Genomic DNA, 19,899 nt, shown 5'->3' on the forward strand with positions numbered 1-19,899 from the left:
ATTGGTCTGACAATTCTGATTTCGATCTGTTCATTTTTTGCAGCATCAGGTACAGCTGGTGTAGAAAGTTGTAGTGTACCAGCCTGCACCGCACATTAATGATTCGAGTCATGTCCAACATGGGGCGGACACAGGTCAGACCAGCACGGCTCATTAATCAATATTCCTAGATCCGACTCCCACCCCTGCCTTGATTTGTGAAGGCCCGGTTTAGGTCCTCCTGCCTGGAGCAAGAAATACATTGCCAAAATGAACTTGTGTGGATCTGTGGAATTTTCTATCCAGGGAAGAGGTTGAGGGAACTTAATTAAACATATTTAAGGTTCAGTTAGACAGATTTTTACATAAAAAAGGGATTAAAGCATATGGGGAAAAGGCAGGTTGGTGGTGTTGAGTCGATGATCAGATCAGCCATGATCTTATTGAATGGCGGAGCAGACGTGATGGGCCAGCTGGCCGACTCCTGCTCCTATTTCTTATGTAGAGGTAATTCATAGGGCATAAACACGAGGCCCCTTGAAAATCTGGGGCCTGTAGCATTTGCTACTTTCACTACTACGTTAACCTGGCTATGACTGACTAACTAGTTTAAACCCTCTTGAACAGCTCTGGCAAAGATCCCCATCAGGATATTGATTCTCTGCCTGCAACCTGTCCTTTTTCCCAGAAGAGATCTCAATGATCCACAAATCTGAACCTCTATACTCTGCACCAACTCTTTAGCTATGCAATCATTTCCCATAACTTCTTATTCCTATCCTCACTGGCATGTGGTACAGACAGAATCCAGAAATTACCACCCTTAAGGTCCTGTCTTTTAGCTTCCTTCTTAACTCTTCAAGATCTCATCTCTTTTCTTATCTACGTCATTGGCACCAATGAGGCTCAGCTTCTCACTTGATCTGAGATGTCCATGACCTGAGCATCTGGGAGGCAACATACCATCTGGGAGACTCAATCTTATTCACTGAACCTCCCATCCATTCCCCTAACTATCGAATCCCCGATCACCACAGTTCTTCTCTTCTTTCCCCTTCCAAAGACCTGGTAGATTGTCCTCCCAACAGTATCCAAAACAGTATACTTGTTGTTGAGAGGAACAGCCACAAGGGTGCTCTGCACTGACTGCCTATTCCCCTTCCCTCTCCTGACAGTACCTGTTTCTTGGATGTGTCTATCACCCCATCTGCCTCTCAAGTGATCTGGATTTATCCAGCTCCATCTCCAGTTTCTTAACATGATCTCCAAGAAGCTGCAGCTGGATGCACCTCTTGCAGGTATAGTCACAGAAGTCAGTAGGTGGTGAGATTTTCAAGCCCCCAGATCACTGTTACATGAAGAAATTCACTTTTGTTCTCTGTGCTCGACTACCTTCTGATTGATCCCTCTAAGTAGGTCCTTCTGGCCCTGTTCGACCATCTCATCATCTGAATCTTTGATCTCTCATTTCTGCTTTCTTTGGGCTAAAGAGAGCAACCTCCATGGCTGATTTTTTTTTTCTGCTGAGGATGGACAATAGATTTTAGAGCCTCCACACTTCTGAGATTAACTCAACCTTGCGAGAAAATGGTGAATATAAGAGAGGGCTGCATTCATGGACATTGAGACATGAACCCAAGGATGAATAGGGTCATGAATTTCAGAATCAGAAGATTCTTTATTGTAAACAAATATTATTTATTTCCCATTTGTGCAACACCTTGATAAAGTCAGGTTGTCCTATTTAACTGCAGCCAAAGATCTATTTGTAAAATGGAGTCACTTGGAATGGAGGAAGGTTGGCAGCTAACTGGTACAGAGCAAGCTTCCACCAATGCAACATGGCCCTGATGAGAGGGAACTGAAGTATATTGACCAGTGGATGTCTCATGCTGCAGCAACCTGGGCTCAGTCCTGACTATGGTGTTGTTGGTGTCTGGGTCTCGTGTTCACTGTGGATGTCCCTGATTTTCTCACAAATCCCCAAAGCATGTTGGTTGTTTGGTTACTTGATATCTGTAAATGGCCCATGGTGTAGGTAGCTGTCAGGGTAATGAGCGGGCGTTGATGGTGGATGAAAGTGAATCGGTTACGTGGAAATAAATGATGGAAAGGGATTACTCTAACACCTGACACAACCTAAGGGCTGAATGTCCTTCTATGTATAAGAAAACATGGGGATGGTTCCTGATCTTTTTTGGAAGTGCAGGCTCTTTGCCCACAATGCTGTGCCTACTCCACATCAATATAATTGCCCAGCTAATGAAGGCCAGCATCTCATAAACTTGTTAACCATGTTATCTACCTACACCAAAGTACTCCTGTTCCTCCGTACTCCCTCGAACCCTGCCATTCAAGGTGTATGTCCCAACATCATCAGTACTCCTAAACTGCATCACCTCAGAGTAGATGTGGATAGGCTCTTCCCCTTGAGGGTAGGAGAGATTGGAATGAGGGGTCATAAGTTAAGGGTTAGGGGGAAAAACTTTAGAAGTAACATAAGAGGGAGCTTCTTCACACAGAGAGTGGTGGCTGAGTGGAATGACCTTCTAGAAGAGGTGGTTGCAGCAGGGTCAATTTTGTCATTTAAGAGGAGGTTGGATGAGTGCATGGATGTGATGGGGTTGGAGGGTTAAGGGCAGGGAGTAGGTAGGTGGAACTAGTGGAGTTTCACTTAAATCGGTGTGGACTAGAGGGGCCGAGATGGCCTGTTTCCGTACTGTATTTGTTATATGGTTATATATATTTGGAGTTTTGGACAGTGACCTAAAATTTGGCCAACAGTAGATTTTAACCAGGTGTGGGAACTTTCTCCATAGATTGTGAGTGACTACAGTAAAGGAATTCCTCATTCCTAAATTCTTAATTCCTAAAGCTTGACCATGTGTGAGATTGGATTTAGGTGAATTAAGTGAGATTTTAGCACAACAGCTGTTTTTCAGGTGCCGACACACAAGTTGCAAGATTAATTTATTCAGATTTGCACATAATGTGATGTTAAGTTAAGAAACGACTTTAGAACGATAAATTAAATTGCAGTCCTCCAGAACCCCATGGACATTACAGTGATCAAGAAAGTCTTCAGATGCTGCAATGGCAGTGCAATACACAAAGGTGCTGGAGAAAGTCAGCAGGTCAAGCACCTACCTGCTTTGTGCTAAAACCCTGACGAAGGGCTCAGGCCCAAAAACGTTGCTACCCTTTACTTCCTATTGATGCTGCGAGACCTGCTGAGTTTCTCCAGCACTTTGGTGCATCGCACAGTGATCATGTTAACATGCATGAGTTCTGCACAAATCGGAAAAAGTTCAAATCCACAGGAGGTGGAGAAATTAAATATAATTTAAAACTGGAATTAACAGCAAGTATCTGTAGCAGTAGAGTTACTCTTTAAAATGCTTTGTTTCAGGGTTGTGCTACTCAAAATGCCTCTGATCCAAAATCAACTTATTTAATTTTTAAAGGATAATCAATTTTTAAACGTTTAGTCTCGTAAAGGAATTAGATATATAGAAGATTGCCATGAAGGAGGAAATTTAATGTCATTTGAACAATAAAAAATAAATATTGGATCCAAAAAATACACTTTTTTGTTATTATCAATTAAGGGCTTATTTAAGAGATAAACTGGGCCCAAAAATGCTGTTACCGAAATGAGGTGATGTGGACATATTGATTTGCAATAGACTTATAAGAAATTTACACTTTATTGCAGAATGGAACTCCCAAACAGGGGATACATAGGTCCAGTCAATGATGGGAGTCAGATTTAAATATTTATATTGATGAACAAAATTGGTCCGGTCTGTGCTGAGATCGTATGACAAACATTATAAAGGTTAGTTACAGATTAGTTCAATATAATTTTTTACAGACGAATAATGGTGGGAAGATTTGTGTTTGAATAGCCTGACGGGAATTGTTAATGCCAGACGCATGCTGATGCAATATAATTTCTTGCATCAGTTATACCTCACTCCAATAAAATCACACAAGTCCAAGCCAGAAATTTTGGAAATGTGCTTTAGGTGCGGTGTGGAGGTTGGAACCTTTGTCCACTCCACCTGGCTGAGTACGAGGGTGAGATCCTTCTGGGAAGACCTGGGGGACAGTCTGAAAAATATTACAAAGGTGGATTTTCCACAGGATCTGGAGTTGTAACTTCTTGGGGACTTTGGGGAAGTACAATCTAGACTGTCCAAACACCAAATCCAGTTTGTGAAGGTCGCCTTGTCAGTAGCCAGGAAGTGTATAGCGGTTACGTGGAAGTCCGACTCCCAGCTAAATATCACACGATGGAATACGGAAATACAGGGTTTCATTCCCTTGAAGAAAATCACCGACAATTTACGGAAGAGATATGACACATTAATTGAAAGGTGGCAACCGTATCTGAGGCATTTTGGGGCACATAAATAATTCACAACCCACATTCCCTCCCCCAATAAAAGAACAATCCGTCCCAGCAGGTAAAGGATTAAGGGCATGAAATGGTGAATGTAGCGCAGACGACATTTTTTCCCTGACCTGCATTTGTCTTTATTTAATACCCGGGATCCTCCAGTCTCGAGGTATTTTTATATTTTAGTATTTGTCTAATTTAAGGGATAGGGAGGAGAGGGAGTAAGGAGGGGAAAATAAGGGCTCTGTAAATCATATCACGTGGGAAGAGAATGTAAAATTTTGTTTATTGGATTTGCACCAGTCTTTGGAAAATCAAAAAATATATATTTTTTTACATCAATTATATCTCACACCATGGAAGTTAAATAGATTGAAATCAGACTTCTCAGGCCAGTGTTTTAGATATGGCCAGGAGATCGGTGTTTTTTTACATTCTACTTGTTCCTGCCCCAAAGCGAGACCCTTTTGGATAAATTTGGCAACTTTTTAGAACAGGTTATAGGAATCAAATTTCCACAAAATCCAATTTTGGATTTTGTAGGGATAAGACCAAAGTTGAAATGACCTACATACCAAAAGAATTTGTAAGGCTTGTGTTGGCAGTAGCAAGTGTAGCAGTAATGTGAAAGTCGGAATCTTATTTAGGTATGGAGCGGTGAAATGCACAAATGCTCCGCTGCACTCCTCTCCATAAGATTACATAATCTGAGAAGTAAATATGATATATGTTTGAAAGTTTGGCACCCTATTTACAAATTGTGGGAATTAATTCATAGATGTTTTCTCTAAACTTCGAGAACCTCATTAACCTCCTTGGAAGAATTAAAGGACGTAAGTAGTCAGAGCCGTGTGTTGAGGGGTGTCCTCTGGCAACCAGGCTTCTTTGCTTGCTTTTCTTTACTTTCCTCATTTATTTTTTTTCGTGCTTTTTTCTTCTTTCTTTTGGGGGAGTGGGCTGGGTTTTTTTTTTACACCATCATGTTTAATGGACTCGACACTAATATTTGATTATTATATTTTATATTTGGCTATGATGACATGTATGGATAAAAATGTTAAATAAAATCTTCCAAAAAATGCTTTGCTTCTTGATGGTTTTGAGAAGGAATTCTGATTTCAGATTTATTGTCAGAGTACATACATGACATCACGTACAACCCTGAGATTCTTTTCCCTGCAGACGTGGCAGAATTATCACTTATTGGTAGTGCAACAAAAACTGTACACAATGTATACATGTAAACAAATAAATGTAAACAGTGCAATGCAGAGAGAATTAAAAAATCAATAAAGTGCACAAGTAAGAGCCCTTAAATGTCCCTAATTGAGTTTGTCATTGAGGAGTCTGATGGTGGAGGGGCACCAGCTGTTCCTGAACCTGGTGGTTCGAGCTTTGTGGCTCTTGATACATTTTTCTTGATGGCAGCAGCGAGGACAGAGCGTGTGCTGGGGGGTGTGGATCCTTGATGATTGCTGCTGCCCTCTGAGGGCCCAGTGTGACTCCAGAACTGCAGGAAAGGGGCTGTCCTCTTGAAGGGCTCTGAAAATTAGTTGGTTGTGTCAATCTGATCAGAAGTAGTTTGGAAAGAGGGTTCAATTTTTCATGGATGTTTTTAGGGATCGACGATAATTGACAATGATGCCCCAATCCCTCGCCTATCACCAGGCAACCAGGTCTTCAGAATATGAGAATATAAGAAATAGAAGTGGGCCATCTGGCCTTTTTGTGTCTGTCCAATCACTCAATCAGATCATGGCTAATTTTTTTTCCTTTAGCCTCTTTCTAATAACCAGTATTAGTCAATTCTTTTCCTTTCCAAAATCTATCAATTTCTGCCTTGAAAATCTCAGTGACTGAGCCTGCACAGACTCTGGAGAGAATTCCACCTTCTTGGTGAAGAAGCTTCACCCCATGCCTCCTGAATGGTCAGCCACTAGTTCTAAATCATCAATCATCAATACCTTGTCAAGCTCTGGCCAAAGTGAGCATGTTTCATTGATCAGAGGCCACTCTATCTAATCTCTCCTCCATGGATAAAACTGAAATCAATCTACCAAATGTCTTCCTGTTCTCCTTATCCATCCTGTACACAATGTCACAAACAGGCAGAATAAACCAAAATATTATACATGACCCCATTAGAATCTGGAGGTACAGGTGCATAGTTCCAAGAAAGTGGCAATGCAGGTGGATAGGGCAAAGAAGTCATTTGGCACACTGGCCATTATTGGATAGGGTACTGAGTCCGGAAGTTAGGATCTCATAATACAGCTGTACAAGGCATTGGTGAGGTCACATTTGGAGCATTGTGTGCATTTTTGGTCACCCAGCTGTAGGATGAACATCAATAAGATGGAAGAGATGAAGACCAAATTCATCAGGATGTTGGGAGGCAAAGGTGCTGAGGAAAGTCATGAGGGGCATGGATAGAGTTAATGCTCATAGGCTTTTTTCCCAGAGTAGACAATTCTAGGACATAAGTTTAAGTTGTGAGGGGATAGATTTACAAGACTAAAGGGGCAACTTCACTCAGAGGGTGGTCTGTATCTGGAACAGGCTGTCAGATGAAGCTATCGAAGCAGTTACAATTCCATCAAACAGAAGAAGTTTGGACAGAGATATGAATAGGAGGGTTTAGAAGGGCATGTGTCAAATGCAGGTAAATGGGACTGGTCCAGGATGAGTTAGGCTGAAGCGCTCATTCCGAGCTGTTTTGACCCAAGGCTGTTTAAGGTAATTAATTTTGTTTTATCTCTTTTTGACAATTGAGGATAATTATTTTGTCATTTAATTAGTGAGATGGATCTGATGAAAGGATTGAAAACCCTCCAACATTCTGTGCAGTGAGTTGGCCTTGGGTCATCCCCAAGCTGACTGCGACAGATTGGCCATTTCCAGAATGTGGATGAACCACTTGGTTGCTGTGCTTCTATCCTGCCTGAGCTGCTTCTGACAGGGATTCATTAAACCCCATCCCAACACACAACTAGCAAACTTGTTCATCGAGAGAATTTCTTCAGAAAGCCCCTCTGTGAAGCTTTGTGCTCCTGTAGTGGAATTGACAACTGAAGGTGGATGAGTAAGTGTGGATGTCATACAGAGCTGTGATGTGTGATTGAGGATGTGTTTGTGAGATGCGGATGTGCCTGTCTTGCATTGTACATTCATAAAATATGCAACCTTTTACATCAGTAGCTGCAAACAGATACTCTTTAATCTGAGATAAGTTTCCGAGTGAAACATTAGGCATGATTGTAACTACATGCATAATTCATTCGTTCATCATATCCCACAATGACTTTGTGCCCAGGTCATCCAGAGTTTCAGTTTCACATCGGCTCCAGTGTGTACATTGCAGAATTTAAATGACAAATTCACAGACATGTCTTCTTGGCAGCATTTCATTAATTTTCTTTATCTCATTTTGACAATTGTGAAGATAATTATTTTGTAATTTAAATAATGAAATGGACCTGAGGAAAGGATGGAAAACCCATTCGCCTACTAAGGTGCTTCACTGTCACCAGAGTGGGTTTTGTGTGAGATGATAATGCAAAGTTGCCATCTACTGGTCTTGTCACGTTTTCCCAACTAGTAGCATACAGTGTGAACAGGAAGGGGATGTTCTATGCTTTCCAAAAGCCATCGATAGAGAACAACTTTAAATGAAAAGTTCTTGTGCAGGAGGTGACATGGACGTAGATGGAGGATTGACAAGCTCATAGGAACAGGGTGGAGAAAGTGGATCTTTGTCCGCTTGGCAAAATACGAGTTAGTGTACAATGAGAAAGCTGTGTCTCAACTTACACTTCATCCAATGTTTTGGATGAGGCTGACAAAGGTACGATTGGTAAATGTGCAAATGAAAGATCGGGCAAGAATTAAGTTGTAAAATCAACATAAGGAGGAGCCAAGTAATCTGGGTTATTAAGAGGTAAAATGGAGAACAATGCGGGTAAATGTGAGATTGGCAGGAAAAATAAAAGGTGAGATGGCAGAGCTCTGACATGCAAAAGGATCTGTGTATTGAGTGCATGATTTTCATAGACCCTGCAAGTGATTAGGAAAGTAAACACTGCTATAATTTGTTGAGCGGGGTATTGAATACAAATGAACAAGTTCAGGAGCTGTTCCATATAGCACGTGTGTAACTACATCTGGAGTATGTGGTACAGAATTTGCCACCTCATTTAAGTTAGCACTTCAACATGTTTGAAAAAAGTTTTATAGTGTGAAGCTCAGAATAGATAGATTGTCTTATGGAGAAAAGCTGGGATGATCCAGGGTTGTATCTGCTGGGGGACTAAAACGGACCTGACTAAAACACACACGAGGTTCTTAGAGGTTTTGACTGGATGTATGGTGAAATTTTGAGATGAAATTAATTTTTTTGTAATGAACTCTCTTCCAAAGGGATGGTGACAGTCTTCAAATACTTTGAAGTCAAAATTCCATAACTACTTGACAAGTTAATGAAAATGAGGAGTTGAGATTACAATCAGATCAGCCGCACTCTTGAATGACAGATCCTGTCTGGGGCAGACTGGCTCACTCCAGGTCCTAATACTATTTTTGTTTAGGTGCAGATGAACAGGAAATATAAGGATAGGTAAGATAGACCAGGAACATTTGAAGGGAGTAGTTATGAACTTATTGATGCATGCAGTTACCTCTCCAACTCTGGCCTCCTGAAATTCAACTCTAGGAACATAAGTATTGTAAGGTAAAACATCATGAGATGGGAATGTGTAGGGAGTTACCCTGTACAAGGCTGTAACAAGAAGGGGAGGTGTCCTTGTACTCCTGTTAGGTAAAACATCATGAGATGGGAATGTACAGGGCTGTAACAAGATGTAAATGCATCCTTGTACTTACAAGATAAGAGAGACATTGATGGATTGAGAGGCAGGAAGCTAGCAGGGAAAGGATAGCAACAGTTTTAGTCATTGGACAAGTAATGATATGATGATGTTCTAAGCATGTATCCAAGGGTATAAAAAATCACCATTTTGCTGATAACGGCAGAATGCATTCTCCGACTAACATGGTTAGTCGCAAGTGTTACAATCCGGTAATAAAGAACAAAGAACCCTGATTTCGACTCAGCCTGGTGTTTGTCTCACTCATTCATGAACAAAGCAGACCTAACAGTATTGAAGAAGAGTTATCTCCCTACCATCTCTTAAACACAGCACAAAGAGGCTCCTTGTCTGAAAACATTCTGTTTAATTTATTGAAGTGATAATCTAAGTTCTTCCATTGGAGGAATCTGAAATATAAATAATTATTCCAGCAAGCTAGCCATTATGGTGTTGTAACTCAGTGTAGTGAGATATTCTTCCATAGAGTGGGTAACAGTTCAAAGTTTCACTTGCTAGTTCCACAGAGTTGTTTGCCTTGTCATATTGAGGCAGGAACGAGGTACTGAAGTTCTATAAGTCTCTGGTGAGACCACACTAAGAATATTGTGTTCCATTCTGGTCACCTCATTGAAGGAAGGATGTGGAAGCTATGGAGAGGGTGCAGAGGAGATTTACCAGGATGTTGCCTGGATTGGAAAATATGTCTTACGAGGCAAGATTAGAAGAGCTAGGACTTTTCTTTTAGAACCATAGAACATTGCAGCACAGAAACAGTTTCTTCAGCCCTTCCAGACCATGCCAAACTATTCTCCCTAGCCCCACTATCCTGTACCCCGACCGTAGCCCTCCAATCTATGTCTGTCCAAATTCTTCTTAAAAATTAAAATTGAGCCCACATTCACCACTTCAGTTGGCAGCTCATTCCACTCTGTGTGAAGAAGTTCCCCCAATGTTCCCTCTAAACCTTTCCTCTTACACCCTTAACCCCTATCCTGTGGTTTGTATCTCACCTACCCTCAGTGAAGAAAGTGTATCCACATTTACTCTGTCTATACCCCTCATAATTTTAAAAACCTCCATCAAATCTCCCCTCATCCTTCTACACTCCAGGGAATAACCCCTAACCTGTTTAATCTTTCCCTGTAACTTAGTTCCTGAAGTCCACACAACATCCTATTAAATTTTCTCTGCACTCTTTCCACCTTATCAATATCTTTCCTGTAGTTTGGTGATCAAAACTGAACATAATGCTCCAAATTTGGCCTCATCAATGTCTTGTACAATTTTACCATAACATTCCAACTCCTAGTCTCAATACTTTGATTTATGAAGGCCTTTATGCTAAAAGCTCTCTTTTAGGAGTGAAGAAGGATGAGAGGTGACTTAATAGAGATCTACAAGATTATGAGAGACATGGATAAAGGAGACAGTCAGCACCTTTATCCCAGGGTGGGAGTAGCAAACACTAGAGGACATCTCTACAAAGTGAAAGGAAGAAAATTTAGGGGAGACATTAGGGATATTTTTTTTTACACGGAGTTGTGCGTGCCTGGAATGCTTTGCCAGAGGTAGTGGTGCAGTTTGGAACAATAGGGACATTTAAGAGACTCTTAGACAGGCATCTGAATGAAAGAAAAATAGAGGTTATGAGAGGAAGGGTTTAGATTTTTTGGTAGGTAATTATAGGTTGGCCCAACATTATGGCCAGAAGGACCAGTACTGGGCTGTAATGTTAAATGTTATAAAGCAATGTTCCTGATGTGAACCTTTGAACCCAGTCTTAACACAACAGTGGAGTATTCATCACCAAGAGCTGCCCTGGTTTTGGTAGGAACACTGAGACACAGACAGCAGAGGTGAGGGTGAGGTGAACCATTTGTCTAGGACAAAGAGGGAGACTGAGACTGATAAAACATACAAGGCTGCGAGAGGTTTTGACTGGATGGATGGTGACATATTGAGATGAAATGAAGTTCCCAATGAAGGGCCCAGGCCTGAAACGTTAACCATATAACCATATAACCACTTACGGAGCGGAAACAGGCCATGTTGGCCTTTCGAGTCCACACCGGTTCACTGATTTTGTGCATCCTCTTCAGGCAATGGTCCCGGTAGATCACTTCGATGGGGGTGACAGCCTTTTACTTCCTATGGATGCTGCGTGATCTGCTGAGATTCTTCAGCTCTTTTGTGTTCTGCCAGTGTGAACCATCTTTCCAATTATTGATCTATGCCAGTACTGCACAGTACAAGCCCCATTCCTCCTTATTCCTCAAGGTTCTTACACCTGTTATTCTCTTACATCTCCCTCAATTCTTGAGATTATATTCATACTTGCTTACACTAGGATTAATTTCCAGTAGCCAAGTAGCAGATCAACACATCCTTTGGAATGCAGGAGGAAACCAGAGCACCCAGGGAAAGCCTTGCATCAGAGGAGAGAATGCAAACTCCATACTGACAGGTCTGGGGCAGAGATCAGATGCAGCCTGATCACAATGTAAGAGAAAACCTTGCAAAGCCCAGTACATGGTGCACAGTACCCCTTCCGCTTTCACCCTTCCTTATCTTTGGCCCTGGTGGTATCCACACCAATGAAGTATCTTGGGAGCAATATAATTTTATTTACATTCTAGTTGATTTTTTATTATTGGGCTGTAAAGGAAATGTTTAATTAAATTGCAATGCCTCCATGTGCAGATCACAAAGCCAAGGGCCTCTTGAAGGTGTAAAAGTGAGGGATGTGTCCTCTGATTCAGAACAGACTGTAGCCAAGGATCTGCCAGAAACAGGTGCCAACCAGTCAGCTTGACTGACGCACACAACCAGAAGATGAAAATCAAACAAAATACAGAAGCTGGAAAGACTCGGGAGGAGAGGTCACATCAGTGAGAAACAGTCGGAGTTTTAATGCAAAGACCCTATTTCAGAACTGAGAAGGAGAGGATGAACAGTCCATGTTGTTTATTAATTAGTATGAGGAATGTACTTTCAACATTTGGGGGCTATGGCAGGTGGGTCAGAATCTTGTTCAAATGATAATAAGAAGCTTCAGAAAATAGAGGAAAAAACCCAACTTGCATACTGTTCGTTACATGACAATCAAGAAGAAATGCAATCATCAAGGAGTTGACTGAGATGTAGCAGGTTCACAGACAAGTCAGCAAGTCATTGATATCACGGACTCTGGCTGAAATTCCTCTCTCGCTCTTGAATCCACATGTATTGTTCTAGCCTCCCATCTTTTTCCGCATTGTCTTCAGCCTCTTGGGTCTTAAGATGGTGTAGTTTGCATATGTTGTGTGTTGCTCGGACAGGAAGGGAACGTAGAAAGCACGGAAAAACTTTGATGATCTGAAACACAGAAATTGAATCGATGGAACCTTTGCTCCCATGACTGCAGAATTAAAAATACCAGCACGTTACCACCACAATGACTGGTTACAGTAAAAGGATTGACCTGAGGCCATTTGCGGCATCGTGAGATCATTGAAGTTCTGGGTGTGAGGAAACAAGGCACCCAATTTCCACAACTCGGGTGCCGATGAGGCTTCACCTCAAATACTGCATATAGGTTTGTCCCCTAAGCTATAAAGATTAGAGAGTCCTTTATTGTCAAGTAATAGCACAGAACATGTAATATTACACAAAATGTAAAGCAAAGAGTCACCATTAAAAGCATGTACACCAGGCTAATTCCTGGGATAAGAGGCTTCTCCTACCTTGAGAGCCACACAGTTTGGCCCTCTTTTATTGTTGGGAGGTTGTAAGAATGAGGGTGACCTTATTCAACATGTAGGGTTCAAAGGGAGCTTGATAAGGTCAATGTTGGGATGTTCTCACAAGTGGGACAGCCTTGAACAACAGATCAAGCTGCAAGATGAGGGGTCTGTCCTTGAGCTATGCAAAAATCTCTGCTCACAGATGGAGGTAAACCTCTGGGATTCTCAGCCTGTTTGGTAGAAGTATTTAAAGTGGATAAATAGTCAACAGATTGAGGAATGGAATGATATGGATAAGTGGCACAGAAGGGGACATGAGACCAGTAAAGATCACCGTGATCATATTAAATGGCAGAGATTGCAAGGTCTCACAGCCTACTCTTGCTCCTATCGTCTGTGTTCTTGTGTTTGAATCCTTGGAGGAGATAAAAAATACATTTAAAAAGTGATTAAAACAAAAAACTTTGGACCTTGAGTTCAACAACAGAAGGATAAATTACAAAAGTAAAATGATCATATTGAATATCCAGAAAATACTAGCTCAGCTACAGTTAGAGTTGTGCATCCAATTCTAGTCAGGAAGGGCATGGTGACTGCCAGAAAGAGTGCTGAACAGAAGAATATAACCATCCTAGTGGTGAGGGACCAGAATTATGTGGACAGATTGGAGAACCCATTACAGGATGTGGGAGGTCAGGGACTGCACGAATATTCCTGATGACTACACCTGCAAAAGGTGGAGACTGTGCTAGGGAACTGGAGCTGCAGCTGGATGGGCTTTGGATCATAAGGAAGGCAGAGGCAACGATAGATAGGAGTTACAGGGAGACAATCACCCCAAACAGACAGGAGTCAACTAACTGGGTGACTGTGAGGAAAGGGAATGGGGGGAGGGGGGGGGGAGACAGACAGTGCAGAGTACCCATGTGGCTGTTCCCTTTAATAATAAATATATTGTTTTAGATACTGTTGGGGAGGGAGGGAAATGATCTACCAGGGACAAGTCATAGTGGTCAGGTCTCTGGCACGGGGGATGGCCCCTTGGCTCAGAAGGGAAGGGGAGAAAAGAGGAGAGCTCTTGTAATTGGGGACTCCCTGGTTAGGGGAGATTTTCTGGATGAAATCGGGGCTCCAGGTGCCAGGGTCAGGGATGTCTCTGATCAAGTCCACAGCATTCTGGAGGGAGAGGGTGAGCAGCCAAATGTTGTGGTCCACGTAGGGATCAACGACATAGATAGAAGTGGGGATGAGGTCCTGAAGAAAGAATACATGGAGTTAGGAATGAAGTTAAAAAGCAGGACCACAAGGGTGGCAATCTCAGGATTGCTGCCTGTGCCATGCACTAAGAGAGGACAGGAATAGGAAGATGCGGAGGATGAATGTGTGTAGGGGGTTCACATTTGTGGATCATTGGAATCTCTTCTGGGGAATGTATGACCTTTACAAGAACGATGGGTTGTACCTAAACTGGAAGGGGACCAATATTCCACTGGACAGGATTGCTAGAGCTGTTGGGGTGGCATAATATGTCTTCTGAAAACAAAAGTACATGTGTAAAGATTAAAGTGTCAGTAGACACCAGCCACAATTAAGATCTTAGTTTAGGGACTTGTTATGGAAGGAGGAATAGCTACAATATGGAAATGATGATAAAGCTTTTATGGAGAGAAGCTGGAAGAATTTACGTGAAGACATCTTTCTGTTGCAGGGAGCTCTGGAGTAAATAACCACAGTTGCTTTACATAAATAGACCATCTTCAGAGGACTGGGGACAGAGTGATAGACTCATGCAACATGGAACAGGCCCTCTGACCCAATATCCATGATGATCAAGTTGGCATTCTGCCTAATCCCTTTTTCTTACATTTGGTCTATCTCCCTCATAACTTCCTATCCATATACAGTAAAATCCCCAGTATCCAGCAGATGCTAGATATGCAAAATTTCCGGTTGCCTCAGACACATTCTTACAATGCCTAACTAATATACCTGCATTAAAAATAAACCACTTATAAAACAAAAACAGTGCAAAAAGTAACGTGAACAAATTCTGCATAAAATTACCTCATGAGTCTTGAACTCAATCCCCGACTAATGAGGCCTTCTTAACTACCCTATTAACCTGCACAGCAACATTGAAGGTCCATGGATTTGGACCCCAAGGTCCCTCTGTCCTTCCACACTGTTAAGAATTCTGCCATTAGCCATGTACTCCACCTTCAAGTTGGACCTTCCAAAATGCAACACTTCACATTTACCTGAATTGTACGCTATCTGCCACTTTTCTGCCCAACTCTGCATCCTGTCTATATCCAAGCTTCTGCACTCTCCACAACACCTCCAACATTCAAGTCATCTGCAAACTTACTGACCCATCCTACCACTTTCTTCGTCCAGATCATGTATAAAAATCACAAAGGGCAGGGGTCCCAGAAGATCCCTGCGGAACTTCACTTGTCACCGACCTCCAGATAAAATATGTTCCATCTATAACTACTGTCTGCTATCTGCAGGTCAGCTCATTCCAAATCCACACAGCCAATGTTCCCTGGATCCCACGCTTTATTCAGTTCTGAATGAGTCTACTAAAGGTCATGGGGAACCTTACTAAAATCCATCTACACCACATCTACTTGCTCGCGTAATCAATTTCTTTTGGTATTTCCTTAAAAAGCTCAAGTTGGCTATGAGGCATGACCTACCCTTCACAAAAATGTTTCTCCAAATGCTCATAAATCCTGTCCCGAAGAATCCTCTCCAACAGTTTGCACACCACTGACATGAGACTCACTGGTTTAGAATTCCCAGGATTCTCCCTATTACCTTTTTTTAAACAAGGGGCCACATTTGCCATTCTCCAACCCTCCAGCACTTTTCCTGTGGCCTAGGAGGGAGCAAAGGTCATTGCTCACACACCTGTAATCCTTTGCTTCCTGTAGTAAGTAACCTGGGGTATATCTTGTCCAGTCCTGGGGTCTTATCAATCCTAATGTTTTTTTTAAGAAGATCCACCTTGTGGCTTAACTTATTAAAGTAAGAGAAGTGCAAAGTCCATCTTTTAAAATACCTTGTAACAGTGGAGGAAAAGTGCTGCATTTACTCAGCCTCTAAACTAGAGAGGACATCTGACAACTCTTGTTGGCAAATGTTCCTGTGATGTGCATGGCTGATGTCAGCCATTAGAGTGCCAGGCTGCTTGTTCCTGAATGCCAGCTTGGAGCTGCCAATCATTTCCAATAATTACTGACTGAGTGCTGCTGTGCATTCATCCTGAAGTCAAATGGGACGTTAATAGCAGCTTCAGACTGACATCTGGGAATATGATGTTTGTTAGCCAACCCCTGCTCTGAACTCTTGCATGTGCTGAGTCAAGCTGTTTACTTGTTACAAATTCTAAAACCAGTGTGAGTAGGTGGAGAAGAGAAGTCATTCAAAATTGGCATTCTCAGTCACTAGGCAGGATCACAAGTGCAGTGTGTAGACTTGGGGTCGTGACGGAAAGGAGTCAGCCAAACTTGAGTGACATTTCTTACTGATTGGAAAATGGCCATTTAGTACATGCAGGAAGCAAATGAATCCAACTGATGACACGAAGGTTTGAGGTGCTGTGAATAGTGTTGAAGGCTGTCGTAGGTTACAACAGGATAAAAACAGGATGGAGAGTTGGGTGGAAAAGTGGCAGATGGAGTTCAATCTGATGCAATTTGGAAAGTCAAACTTGAAGGCAGAGTACATGGTTAATGTCAGGATTTTTAACAGTGTGGAAGAACAGACGGACTTTGGGGTTCAAATCCATAGATCTCTCAAGGTTGCCATGCAGGTTGATAAGGTAGTTAAGAAGGTTTATGGTATGCTGACCTTCATTAGTCGGAGGGGATTGAGCTCATTAGTCATGAGGTCATGTTTCAGGTCTATAAAACTCTGGTTAGACCAAATTTGGAATATTGTGTTCACTTGTGGTCACCTCATTGTAGGAAGGTTGAGGAAGTTTTGGAGAGGGCGCAGAGGAGATTTACCAGGATGTTTCCTGGATTGGAGAATGTGTCTTATGAGGCCAGGCTAATAGAGCTGGGGCTTTTCTCTTTGAAGTGAAGAAGGATGAAAGAAACTTAATAGAGGTTGACAAGATTAGGACAGGCATATATATATATATATATATATATATATAGATGAACAGAAAGCACCTTTTTCCCAGGGCAAGAGTAGCAGACACCCGAGGACATCTGTACAAAGTGAGGGGAGGGAAGTTCAGGGGAGACATGCCTTGCCAAGGTGGGTGGTTGGTGCCTGGAATGCATTGCCAAGGATGGTGGTGGGAGCCTGGAATGCATTGCCATGGGTGGTGGTGGGTGCCTGGAATGCATTGCCATGGGTGGTGGTGGGTGCCTGGAATGCGCTGCCAAGGGTGGTGGTGGGTGCCTGGAATGCATTGGCATGAGTGGTGGTGGGTGCCTGGAATGTGTTGCCAAGGATGCTGGTGGAGGCTGGAACAATAGGTTTTATTTAAAAGACTCCAGACAGGTACCTGAATGCAAGAAAAACAGCTTGTGAATGTGAGGTAGGGAAGGTTTAGTTTGTTGAGTAAGTTTATATAGGTCAGCACAAATTATGGGCCAAAGGGCCTGTACTGTGTTGGACTGTTCTATGTTCAAACAAAGACTGCAATGTTGGTGGCAAAGGGAAGTGGAAGAGGTTTAATTTTAATGCAGATCAAGCTACTCTGTGAAAGATTTGTCCCTTTCAATGACATAAGAGATTGCTAACCTCTTAAGGGTGTCATACATTGCACTTTGCTGAGATGCAATGAAACAGCAATGACAAAGCTGCAGTCTGCACAGCATAATTAGTACAGGGCTCTGTATGTTTTCCAATTCAATTATCAGACTCATTTATCAGTGCAATGATTGCTCCACATTGGAGAATTCACTTGCACTTGATGACGTCTAAGAGAGAATTTCTCTTTATCCCAGTAGCCACTGGTTCAGTAACAGTGCGTTCAGCTGGATGGACGAGATATGAGCTTCCGTTTAAAAAACATACACGCAAAATGCAATGTTGTTTGTTTTGCCAGCTTTGGATAAACCACACAGTCTATCCAGTTAATTAACCCTCAAAATTTCAAGTTTTATTGCCCCCTATTTGCAAGGAATGTTAAGAACTCCAAGCAAAATTGCACAAACTCTAATTCAAGTCTGGTTTTAGGGAAAGATGCACTTATATAAAGTAATCCATCTCCTTTAGATTAAATTCCTGCTTTTCTTGAAAATGGTCCAAGATTTGTCAGATGCACTTTATACAACATGTGGGCCTTCAGTTTAACATTGCTATCAAAAGATTGATTGAGCAGACGAAAGTCATCTTCGTGTTTTATGCTCTACTTCCTGAATGGAGTTAGTTTGAGCCCAGTTATTTTTGTTACTTTCCACTGAGCTACAGCTAATTATTCACATTTATTCCCAGCACAAAGCTCATGATTAACCTGTATCCTCACACACTTCAATAACATGACAACCTTCAGAGCCAGCTGGGAATACTGGAGATACCGTCCCACTCCAAACTTACTGTTGGGATAAACCAGCCAATATCTGCTCCTTCTCCAAGGACAACATGCTTGGCATCCATGCACTTTTACACTCACCCAGCTTCAATTGTCAGGTACGTCATTCCGTCCCTGACATCACTTCCCAAATCTGTCATGATAGAATATTTCAAGCTTTATCATGAAAAGTGATGACCAGGAGGTCAGCAAAAATCATCTGAGGATGTTCGCAAAGCATCCTTGTAAATACCTAACATCGATATTTCTCGAAATGCCTGGCCCATCACCGTTACAATGGAAGATTATTTGTGAAAGTTCCGAGAACATTTTTTTCTTGGACCAACACACTGAAGAACCCCCTCACCCAAGACACACTTGTCTTCCTCCTCCCAGCAGAGTCAAGAGGGAGAAAGACAATTTATTCCCTACAGCCATCAGTCTCCTGAATGATCCCCATAACAGTGCTCTCCTGCTGCCCTTACTTTGGACCAATTGATCTTCTTTTCACTGTACCTCCATACTCTGTAATTGTGCTCTTGCCTTTCTACATTAAAAGCTGTACGAATGTTGGAGTTAACTTGTTACAACTGCTCCCAGGAGAACATCTCTCACTGTACCATGTGACATCGTCACGTTCTTCATCTCTTCCAACATAGGGGACTCTCAAGGCTGCGTGCTTTGTTCCTTGTACACGCATGACAAGTTCAGCTCCAGCAACCTATCAATTTTCTGATGACTCCACCGTTGTGGGACAAATAATGGGAAATGATGAGTCAGCGCACAGGGTGGAGATCGAGTATCTGGAATGGCTGGTGCCTGAACAATTTTGCTCTCAACCTAAACAAGAAAAAAATGGCCCTATGTTTTGTAATGACACACAAAATGAGGAGGCAAAGGGACGGCACGGATGAGATGGCGGAAGAGAAGTTAGACTTCGGCCAACTTGCCTGTACTGACTAAAATGTGTCCCACCCAATGTCACAGGTGCAGTAGAAGAAGCCAGATAGAGTGAGTTAATGGACTCAATATTGAGCTCAGAAAGCTGTGATGCAGTCACAGAAGATGAGGAGCTGATCTTTAGTTGGGCCTCATTGTTACAATGCAGGAAACCACTGACCAAGGGGATAATGTGGCATGGAGAACTAAAGTACAGGTTACAAGAAGATCCTGGTCACCTCTGTGTCCAGCCTGGAAACAGAAGTCACCAGCTGAGTGATGAACCTCCCTGCCTTCGAGGGAGATGCGATTTTCTCCCTCCACTGGTTTGCATAAAAGTTTTCTCTGTAGGGCAAATTCCCCACCCCTCAAAAAGAATTTGGCCACGCAATGGATATGAAAGCATATCTACCCGATAGTGTCAAGAATTCATGCGCAACTCTCCCAGAGCCAGAA

The 19,899-nt window shown here is 42.2% G+C and overlaps 1 protein-coding gene across 10 annotated transcripts in view; it reads right to left on the minus strand.

Annotated features, from left to right (window-relative positions):
* Window positions 1-19,899, minus strand: part of alg9 (ALG9 alpha-1,2-mannosyltransferase) — a 253,304-nt gene that overhangs the window by 51,143 nt on the left and 182,262 nt on the right. For 7 of the 10 annotated variants that reach the window (XM_069895967.1, XM_069895965.1, XM_069895970.1 and 4 more), the window contains one exon: window positions 11,866-12,600. The exons of 2 other annotated variants lie outside the window; for them this stretch is intronic. In XM_069895967.1, coding sequence (XP_069752068.1) covers window positions 12,424-12,600 — 177 coding nt within the window. In that variant the 3' untranslated portion in view covers window positions 11,866-12,423. Of the gene's footprint in view, window positions 1-11,865; window positions 12,601-19,899 lie in introns of those variants that run through there. One more of the 10 variants, XR_011343619.1, reaches the window with a different exon arrangement.

Source organism: Narcine bancroftii, chromosome 8 (genome assembly GCF_036971445.1).
Source record: "Narcine bancroftii isolate sNarBan1 chromosome 8, sNarBan1.hap1, whole genome shotgun sequence".
NCBI lineage: Eukaryota > Metazoa > Chordata > Chondrichthyes > Torpediniformes > Narcinidae > Narcine > Narcine bancroftii.